The following is a 10,689-nucleotide window of genomic DNA, read 5'->3' on the forward strand; positions in this document are numbered from 1 at the left end:
ATTTGTCCCCAACTTCTCCCTGTGACAGCAAGCACAGGGACTGTGGGGAGGCAGCTGGGCCAGGGCTGTGCTCCACAGAGCAGCCAGCACAGCCAGCCCTGGCAGATGTTATCCCAGAATAATGCTAAGGTCACACACAGCCAGTCTGGCACAGCCAGGCACTCATGGCACGAGATAAGGCGTTTATTTGCTGCCTCTCCAGCAGGGAGAGGGCTCAGAGTCCACTTTGGCAGGATCTGGGTGCCCTTTGGTGAGGTGAGCTGGAAGAGAGAACGATGGAGATGCTGCTGGGAGCTACCCTGTGCCTTCCTGTAGATGCTGTGGCTTCACCCCCAGCCTGGAGATCAGAGATAAGAGCTGTGGATGCACTCAGATTGCTCCAGGTCCCCAGGCACTCTGCTAGAGTTCATTCTTGCAGGAACCTGGGAAGATTGAAAAAAAAATAAATTCAGCAAAATAAATTCAGTCATGAGCCTGGATTTGGTTTGTGTCTGACCTGAAGCTCTAGGAACATCACCCACACTTGCTGCTCCATCCCCCCCACACTCAGGAATGTCACTCTCACCTCCCTGGCATGTCACAGTGCTTGCCTGGGCCCTGAGCACAATGTCCCCAAATCCAGTGACAGTGACAGTCTGTGCTGGATCAGAGGTAATTCACACCTACAGGGGCTAAAATTGTTATGGCTTAAAGAGCTCTGACCTGGTGCCTCTGTTGATGGTTTAAAGAAGAGAAAATGGGTTTTTTTGGTCATTGCACACATCCCCACTGAGCAGTTAATTGGGGAGTGCAGTTGTAGGGTAGCATTCAGCTGGGAAATGCTCCACCAGGCATGGAACAGGGATGGCTGTGTAACTCCATGGGATGCCCTGTGAGCCCCTGGGGTATGACAGGCCAGCTTTGTGTCCTACAGGGACTTGCAAGACCATGAAAAGAGACAAAAACAGGTTTTGCTTGCTGAGACAGACTTGGCAGAAATTAATTTCAGGACTTTGGAGTCATCCCTTGGAATGAATCCATGTTACCTTGTGATACTGCTCACACTCCTCTGTGCTGTCACTAATAATATATGGAGGGCACTACTAGAAAACTCAGCCTGCTGGAACACTCAGTGATTCTGGTAATTACTCCTCTCTGAGATGGTTTTTAAGTGTCTATTTGCAGCTGCTTTGTCTTCAAACAAGTTCTTTGAATTCTTTTTCTCTCTCAGCCATTACTGCAGGCACTGAACTGGGACTGGATATGCCCTGAACCAGTTTCTCCTGAGTCTTTCCAAGACTCAGCAAGCTGCTGTTGCACACCCCAGTTATGCCCAGTTTCTGGAATTATTTAATGGGAAAAATGAGCTGCAAAGATCAAAATTAAAGAGTTCAGACAGTTGTGTTCTGCTTGGAGTCAAGGTGAGCACCACAGGGATGCTGTCCCTCTGTGTGGTGGGGACAGCAGGCAGGACCCCCCACCTACAGCCATTTCACACATGGCAGCTCTCACTGGGCTCCCTTCCTCAGTTTGCTCCTTTGGAGACCCTCTCTGGTGCCCTTAGTGCTCTGTAAACTTCCCAAAAGAAATGCCTAAAACTTCCCAGGCTCATAAATCTGCCAACTTCTGCACGCTCCTTAAATTTCCCTGATTGACTTTTTGGACTGTTAATTTCCTAAGAGCCAGGGGTTCTTTGCTAAGGGCAGAGTGATCAGGAAGGGACAGAAGCTGTGAGGTGCTGCCTGCCACTCCTGACCCACTGCTCCCCTCAGCTCTGCCCCACAGCACCTTTCCACCTTTCCACCTTTCCATGTGCCAATCCTCCAATTTTTGGCCGCTCCAAGGGCAGTCAGACGGTGCAGCCACAGAAACAGCTTTGAAATGAAGCTAATGGGCTGTTTGTGTTCATCCTTTATTAATTACAGGCTGCTGAGCTGGAGGCAGATCCAGATTAACAGTGGCATATGTGTTACTGATCTCTCTGGCCCACATCTGCTCCCTGTGGAGATCCTTCCCCACTTCTTTTTCCAGGCACTTACAGGTCTCCAGCCGCTCCTCCAGGAAGGAGATCTGCTCGCTCAGGGAGTCAATCCTGTCCAGCTGCTGCAGGGAGTGGGACAGGCGGCTGATGGGGTCTGCCCCGACATCCTCCGGCAGCATCAGGTTGTGGAAAGGGGCCAGCACCAGCTGCAGCTTCTGCAGGGAGAAGGGGAGCTGTGAGTGCATCCCCCTCCCAGGCTGCAGGACCACCCGGGGGGATGCAGCGCCCACCAGGGAGGGCTCAAGGGCTGCGGTGGTGTTCAAAGGGCTGGAAAAGCCGGCACAGCTGGGATTGCTGCTGGGATGTTAAAAATAGAGCCGGGGAGGAGGGAAACCCTGGCTGCAAACAGCCCCGGGAGGGAGCTGGCTGAGCAGGGCAGGGCAGGGGGATGTGCTGCAACTCACCTGCTCCAGCGCTTCCACTCTGCTCCTCAGCTCCTGCATTTCCTCCTTCATTTCACTGGAAGCACCTGGAAAAGTGACCGAGGGAATGTCAGTGAGTAAGAGCTCACTGCCGAGGTGAGGTGGAAGCTGCTGGGGACAAAGACATAGCTGCAGGGCTCTGGCCAAGCTCTGCTGCTTTCCATCCCCAGGCTCTGCCCTGGGATCATCCCCAGGGCATCTGCAGGACCTGCTGGCATCTAGTCCAGCTGCTAAAGACACAGGCTGCTCCTGCTGCTGCAGCACCTGCAACAAAGTGGGGAGGGTTTCAGGCACTGGGGTGATGCTCAAAGGACAAGAGATCTGGTGCATCCTGGCCTTTTGCTGCCAAAAAACACCCAGCTCTGCCCTGTGCTGTGGTGGGCAGGAGGGATTGTCCCTGCTGAGGGCCCTGGGCAGGGGTAGAGGCAGATGGGGCACGTGCCCTGCTGTCCCAGATGTTTGCTGCGTGATGCCCGTGCTGGCCACAGCGCATTATTACTCACGGTACGAGTTTGAAGTGTCACAGCGCGTACCAAAAGTAATAATGGGCCGTCACCAGCGCTGCTCCTCGAGGCTCCAGAGCTGCCCTGCGGGAATGAGGATGATGATGGAGAGAACAGACACTCCCAGACACCTCCAGCCACAGCCAGATCACGCTCACAGACGGGTTTGTGCTCAGGGGAAGTTGTTTGGGTGGCAGAAGCGCTGCTGGGTCAGCGAGAATAAAGCTGAGGGGCTCTGGCTGCTGTCCCCTCTCCCATCTCCTGCCACTCCCACCATGCTGAGTGTTACCCCAGCTCTCACTGCAGGCCCCCAGCAGCTTGGACTCAACTGGGGAGAGGTTACCTGCTTGGCTGGAGGTGTCTGTCCCGGGCAGTGGCACCAGGGGCTGGCAGCTCTTGTCATCGGCAGCGAGGCTGAAGCCATCCTGGCAGGCGCAGTGGAAGCTCCCGGCTGTGTTGATGCAGAGCTGGCTGCACCCGTGGCTCTGGCTGGCACATTCATCCACATCTGGAACACAGGAACAGCTCAGTGAGGAGGGGACAGGGTGAGGGGCACAGGTGGCTCAGGCACAGGGGGGCTGCAGTGGAACCCCAGTGAGTGCTCCCCAAGTGAGCTGGTGTTTGTGCCAGGCACAGCTCTGTCTCAGCAGCACCAGGATAAACCTGGGCTAAGCTGGAGTGGGTCTGGCCTCCTCCCCTCCTCCTGCTCCCCCCACAACACAGCCAGAAGTGAAAGCTGTGGTCAGAAATGTCCCAGCTCTGGCCAGGCGGGCGCAGGCAGTGCTCGGCTCTCATCCCGGATTTACAGCCGGGGTTTTGGTTCCAGCCAGCTGTGGCGAGGAGCTATCAGCCTTTCAAGTGTGTACAAAACCCAGTAACCTCTCCTCACACGGGGGAGTTATTAAAGCTGTTCCCACAAAGCAGAAAGAGCTGAAGTGCTTCCCACGCCCGGGCAAATCTGTTTTAGGCAGTGGGAAAATCCTTTCCCCCGGAGCCAGAGTTGTCAGCGATGGGCTCAGCCCTGCTGGCCCAGCATGGGTCAATGCCACACGCTCCTCCTCTGCCTTCCAGGAGGCTGGAAAGCTGGGAAAAGCTGGGAAATGCCGTGGCAGGGGTTTGCAGCACTGGTGTGCACCAAGCTGCCTGATTTCCCCATGCTGTGAGGAGCACCGGGCTGTTCCTGTGCTGGAGAGGAGCCTGGACATCACCAGGCTTCCCCTCCACCCCCGGATATTTTGGGTTGATGGATTTTTAGTCTTTGCAGTAAAAGGGCGTTTCAGTTTACAGCAAGAGTTTACAAAGCCTGGGAGGGATGAGCACAAACACAGGATCTCAGGCCAGCCCCACAAGGGCTCTGTGCTGCTTTAGCTCTGCTCACACTGACCCAGCCCTGAGCAGCCAGCAGAGAAAATGAGGGTGCCAGAGCTGCCCAGGAGGGCTGGGAGCACTGAGGCACCCAAAGGAAGCTCAGACCTGCCCTGGGAGCCACACTTCCATCCTTCCCTGGAGAGATGTGCAGAGGGACAGAATCAGACATGGCCCAAGCTCTGACAGGAGCTACAGCGCTGGTCCCTGTCCCCTCTGAGGGGTTGGTGCAGGGCAAAGGACACCCACAGCCCCATGGATGCTCCCAGGAGAAGCTCTCCCAGCTGCAGCAGGGCAGGTGTGACACAGGGAGCAGGGACAGGGGGGACATGGCCACAGTACCTGTCTGGCAGGCTCTCCCTGTCCAGCCTGGGGGGCAGGAGCATCTCCCGGGGAAGGCACAGCTCCCTCCGTTCTGGCACGGCTCCCAGCAGAGGGCTGTGACAGGGAACACCAGCACAGCATCACCAGCAGCTCAGGGGGTCCCCAGCTCCCTCCCTGCCCCTGGATGTGGGCACACCCCAAAACACACCAGCACCACACAGCAGGGTTGAGCTGCAGGGATCAGCATGGGTGGAATAGGAGCTGGAAAGAAGCTGAAGGGTCTGCAGGCAGCAAAGATGGGAAGGAGGAGGGCAACAAGCAGAAAAGATGGGAAGGAAGAGGGCAACAAGCAGCATCTCTGAGCTCATGTGGGGACAGACTGGCTGCTGCTGTGGTTTGCATTTGTGGCCTCCTGAAAGCATTTCTCATCCATTCCTGCTGATTTAGACTGGAAGGAGTTGTTTTATTTATCCTCTGGTAACTATAAAGGTAATAAGTGATCCCAAAGGACAAAGGCCCAAGAGGCAGCAGAGAAAAGCTGGGAATTAATCAGATATTGAACCACATTTGGGCTGTGAGGGTGAAATGTTAATGCAGGAGAATCCAGCTGACTGGCAGAGGGTTGGTAAATGGGAGCTGGGGTCCTGGGGCCTCCCCCAGGCACATTGGGGGTGTGGGGATGGCAGTGGCACTGGGCTGAGCCAGCAGCTCTCACCTCTGTTACAGCCCAGCGTGTGGCCGTTCGCTCTGCTCCAGCCAGGACAGCACGAGGCCGTGGGCTCAGGCACCTGCCTGTACCTCTGCCTGTAGGCAACCCTGTAGATGGTCCTGCAAGGCAAGGACGGGCTCAGCTGGCTGCCCCAATCCCAATTCCCGCTCCCCACAGCAGCTCCCAAGGGCTGGGATGCCCATCCCTGCGGATGGAGCAGGATGTGTGCTGTCACAAGCCCCCGTGGCACAGCTGGGCTGACCTGTAGGTGCTGCAGAGGCGGTGGCCCTGGCAGGTGGTGAGGTAGGGCTGGTACACGGGCTGCACGTGCGACTCAGTGTGGGCGCTCCGGCGGCTCGGCGACCCCGCGGCACACACCCTGCGGCTGAGCAGAGAGGGGTCACTGAGAGACACCCCACAGACAGCACTGGGAGTCAGCCCAGGGCACTGAGAGTCAGCAAACAGCACTGAGAGTCACCCCACAGCACTGAGAGTCAGCAAACAGCACTGAGAGACACCCCATAGCACTGAGAGTCACTGAGAGTCAGACCAGAGCACTGAGAGTCAGTCCCAAAGCAGAGGGGTCAGCCACACAGCACTGAGAGTCAGCAAACAGCATTGAGAGACACCCCATAGCACTGAGAGTCAGCCCCACAGACAGCACTGAGAGTCACCCCACAGCTCTGAGAGTCAGCCCCACAGACAGCACTGAGAGACAGCCCCACAGACAGCACAGAGGGGTCAGCACACAGCACTGAGAGACACCCCATAGCACTGAGAGTCACCCCAGAGCACTGAGAGTCACTGAGAGTCAGCCCATAGCACTGAGAGTCAGCCCCACAGCACTGAGAGTCACCCCAGAGCAGTGAGAGTCACCCCAGAGCAGTGAGAGTCAGCCCATAGCACTGAGAGACACCCCACAGCACTGAGAGTCAGCCCAGAGCATTGAGGGGTCAGCCCCACAGCTCTGAGAGTCAGCAAACAGCAATGAGAGTCAGCCCCAAAGCAGAGGGGTCAGCAAACAGCACTGAGAGTCACTGAGAGCCACCCCAGAGCACTGAGAGTCACTGAGAGCCACCCCAGAGCACTGAGAGTCAGCCCAGAGCACTGAGAGTCAGCCCCAAAGCACTGAGAGTCAGCCCAGAGCACTGAGAGTCAGCCCAGAGCACTGAGAGTCAGCCCCACAGACAGCACAGAGGGTCAGCCAGCCCATGAGGTCACCCCACAGCCAGGACACAACCAGCACAGAGAGGTCAGCCCCACAGCCAGCACAGAAGGGTCACCCCACAACCAGCACACAGCCAGGACAGAGGGGTCACCCCACAGCCAGGACATGGGATCAGCCAGGACACGGGGTCACCCCACAGCCAGCACACAGCCAGCACACAGAGCTCCCTCCCCGCACAGGGCTAGTGACAGCAGTGTGGCTGGTGGCCCCAGTGACCTGGGAAGCCACTTGAAGCTGTTTCAGTGACACAGCTCTGTGAGCAGTGCGGGCGCTTCCTCCCCCATCCCGCGGGAGCAGTCGGGACACAGATTGAGGGATGATTTACTCACTACATTCATTGTCTCCCTTCCCCTAAAATCACTCACTTTCTAGGTGGATTTTTTCCTTTCTGAGATTTTTGCATTCCTGAAAAGGATGCCCCAGTGGTCACCAAGAAATTAATGATTTCACAGGAAGGGTCAGGCTCACCGCAAAGAAAATAGAGGTTGGATAAAAGGCACTCCCCAGCCCTCCTAAGATAAGTCAAAAACTTTCCCAAGGTTAACAGCCAAAGTGGTCTTGGTTAAACATCCTTTTTTTTCAACAATTTCCAGCCCAAGCAGGTCAGTCCCACTGAGGAACCCATCTACTTGTCTCAGCCTCCCAGCTCAATTAGAAACTAAAATAAAAAGCCTGGGAATTAGCATGGACATCAGATGGTTTCCATTAACTCCAGAAAACTCCTCTCAGCCTCGTGATTAATGTTATAGAAGATGCAATTTTTAAATGGCAATTGTTTGCTTTGTAAAATTCAGAACAAAGTTTTAGCTGCAGCCTGTGCGTGTGAGCGAGGAATTCAGCTGTGGTTTCAGCCCCGGACAGAATGTGAAAGGTTTGATGTTGGAGGAGCATTTCAGTGTAAAAACAAACTGTGTAGAAAATGTGAGCTGTGTCTGGGGGCGGGTTTTGAGCTCTCAGCTGGGGAAGAAACTGGGGCACTGAGCTCTGGGCTGCCTCAGACCCAGCAGGAGCTGAGCTGTGCCTGCCCAGTGCTGGGATCCAGGGAGCTCTCTCAGAAAAGGAAAGGGAATTGCTGGAGCTGCCACTGCTGGGCTTGCAGGACCATGAGCCCCAGCAGCATTCTGGGGAGCACAGAGCACAGCCCAGGGCTTTCCACACCTCTGTCCCTGGCTGTCCATCAGAGCTGGGAGCTGCATCCCCCTCTGATGGGAGCTGCATCCTCCAATGACAGCTTGTTCACAAGGCTCGATGTGTGTGCCAGCAGGATTTCACACATATTTTCATGAAGATTGTGCTTGAAAGAGACAATAATAATTCCTGAACAGCTCAGGGCCTGATGAGATTTTGATTTTCCTGGACAAAAAACCCAGAAAAGTCTTTGTGTCCCTTCGAGGACTTAAACAGAGCTGCGACATTTCCTCTGAGAGATGTTTTAGCTTCAGAGAGAAAGCAAACAATCAGCAACAGAGAGAGCTTTATCCACCTCCTCACCAGCCCAGAGAGGATGTGTCTCACCCTGATGGGTGCAGAACACACCTGAGAGGAGCAGACAAAGCAGGGCCTTACCCTGGCTGGGCAAAGCCCTCGGTGCTGGCGGTGCTGAGGATGAGGAGGAGTCCCCAGGGGAGGCAGCCGAGGCTCTGCATGTCCTGTCCCTCCCAGGAGTGCTGGCTCCTACTGCATGGCTTGTCCTTCAGTGGGGATCCCTGCAAGCAGGAGAGCAGCACTGTGAACGTCAGGAAATTCCAGGGGAAAAAAATTTCTTCACTGAGAGAGTGATTGGGCACTGGAATGGTCTGCCCAGGGGGGCAGTGGAGTCACCATCCCTGGATGTGTTTAAAAAAGCACTGGGCATGGTGTAGTTGATGAGGAGGTGTTGAGTCAAAGGACCTGATGATCTTTTCCAACCTGTGATCCATGAGGTGTCCCTGCCCAGCTGTGACACCCAACAGAGCCCTGGGGACAAACCCCAGCAAGGCAGGAGCTGCTCCAGGCACAAACCCACCTCACACCGCTCGTCTCATCCCTGTGGCACAGTATTAATTCAGGAATTACTCTTGATTTACCCCCTGGAGATGCTCTCAGGGCACCAGGGCTGTGCTGAGGGTAGGGAAGGGATGGGTTTTGCCTGAACCTCGCTGCCAGTTCCAGGCATGGAGGGTAAAACAATGGCCAGTCATTTCCTAATGCACACAGCATTGTAAAGCTGTGCTTTCCCACCACACAGCACACTGAAATATGATCTTCTTCTCTTTAAAACACAAATTCGTGAGAGGAAAGTGCTGTAAGGGCCATATGTACCATCTGCAGAGTCGGTTCTGAGGCACAAACCAAGAGGTTTTGATTTTCTAGCAGAGGACAAATAGGAAACAAGGCTGAAGAGGGCCAGTAACAATATCCAATTTAAACAACACTCAGTTAAACAAACCACTTGGCCTCCGGATGGCAGCAGCTGAAGGAGAAAGAAATAAAGAAACCCACCTTAAATAAGCACCAATTAAAGAAGCAGACCTTCTGATCAAACTTTCTGAATTCACAACAAGAAACTCCTTCTGACACTGCAGATATCAAGCTGCAAATCAACTTTCTAAAACCCCCAAGTGCTGTGGGGCAGGACTGGATTGGAAAATTGCAGTTTGATCCCCAAACTCCAGTGGGAGATCCCAGCTCTGAGACAGGTTTTACAAATAACCATGGCAAACCTGCAGGTCTCCAAGCCCTTCTCCAAGGCACTCAGGATCGACCTTTCCTTGGTGTAGGAGAAGAATTTGAGGCAGGGGGAGATGGAGATTCACATCTGCAGAGAAACCACCCTGGTGCCTTCCTGGCCCTTAACACCAAATGTTAAATATCAAATATCCCAGCAGATTTTCCATTCAAGCCCAGCCCTGAGGATGGAAGGAGGATTTTGGTGCTTTAAAGCCTGTAGTCCTCCATTCTCCTTCAAACACAGCAATTAATTTAATTTCCTAATTATGAATTTATGGTACTTCCACCATCAGGAAAGCAAATTTTGCTTGCCCTGCAGGGAAGTTATTTTAAAAATAGTGAAGGAGCTTTCCCTGTCCCCAGCCCTGCTGGAGATATTCCAAGGACACTGGTGCACAGACACACCAACTCCCCTTTGCTCCATCAGCCAGCTTTTCCCAGGCCTGTGCTGGGACACAAAACCTCCTTCCAATCCCAGATCCTGGGCTCTCAGTGCTGCTCCTCAAGTCTGGAAGTCAAACTCTGCCAACCATCTCCACCCTCCCCCAGGATTCCCGTGGCTGCCATGGGAGTTTTCCTTGTGGGGACAGCAAGAAACACAGGGCACGAGCCTAAAATACAGAGTTTGTTTTTTCACTTTGAACTGGAGCAGCACTGCCCTACCTCGAGTCCTCAGAGGATCCCTCTGGGTCATAAAATTATGGTTGTTTCCTATCAGAAAAAGCTGTAAAAGTAGAAAATATGATAGTCATGGCTTGTCTTTTTTATGGGTTTGCAAAAATCAACCTCTTTAAAGCTGCTGAAGGTCCTGTTGCCACCATCTATTCCATTCTTTTTTTAAGCACAGAACTTAAGGAAGAAAAAAATTATGCTCAAGAAAAAATAAATACTTTTTTTTGTCTCTGTTTTTTAAGCCTCTCAAATAAAGTGAAATTATGTCTTAGGAGTCAGCAAACTCTCCTTGGCTGATGTGCTCCTGTGAGTCTGGGGGTCCCTGTCCCAGCAGTCAGAACCATTTCCAAAATTCTCCTAAATTCCCCAAATTCTCCTAAATTCCCAAAATTCTGCTCTTGCCTCACCTGCCACAGCAGCCGAGGGAACACACAGCCCAAGGCTCAGGAGAGCAGCACTTTCTGCAGCTCTGCCCACGGAGCCAAGGCTGAAACTCAGCTGACAGCAGCAGGAACCGGCTCTGGCTGTGAAGGGATGAGAGAATCCAGCCCCTGGCGAGATGTGATGGCTCTCCCGGGACAGAGCACTTTTCCAGACAGCCTGGCCTGGTTCTGCAGGTGAAACCGCGGCTCCAAACCTGTCCCTGTGCCCTCAGAGCCAAACCCTCCCTGAAGAGGGTCAGCACCGGCCGCAGGGGATGGATTCTCCGTGCCGGGCACCTCCGGCTGCTCCCTGCG

At 54.1% G+C, this 10,689-nt stretch overlaps 1 protein-coding gene across 2 annotated transcripts; it reads right to left on the reverse strand.

The window, feature by feature from the left end:
* Nucleotides 1-161: 161 nt before the first annotated feature.
* Nucleotides 162-9,401, reverse strand: EGFL7 (EGF like domain multiple 7). Of its 2 annotated transcripts, none has more exons than XM_033077683.1 (9): nt 9,274-9,401; nt 8,138-8,277; nt 5,606-5,728; nt 5,350-5,462; nt 4,653-4,748; nt 3,289-3,453; nt 2,425-2,489; nt 2,019-2,175; nt 162-422 (listed from the first exon to the last, which is right to left on the reverse strand). In XM_033077683.1, the coding sequence occupies exons 2-9, from the start codon at nt 8,215-8,217 to the stop codon at nt 400-402; spliced, it is 822 nt and encodes a 273-aa protein (XP_032933574.1). In that variant the 5' UTR covers nt 8,218-8,277; nt 9,274-9,401; the 3' UTR covers nt 162-399. The 2 variants fall into 2 exon arrangements, with proteins under 2 accessions (XP_032933574.1, XP_032933573.1); XM_033077682.1 differs by having other exon boundaries at nt 5,606-5,770.
* Between the last annotated feature and the right edge of the window lie 1,288 nt (nt 9,402-10,689).

The sequence above is a fragment of the Catharus ustulatus genome, chromosome 21 (genome assembly GCF_009819885.2).
Source record: "Catharus ustulatus isolate bCatUst1 chromosome 21, bCatUst1.pri.v2, whole genome shotgun sequence".
NCBI lineage: Eukaryota > Metazoa > Chordata > Aves > Passeriformes > Turdidae > Catharus > Catharus ustulatus.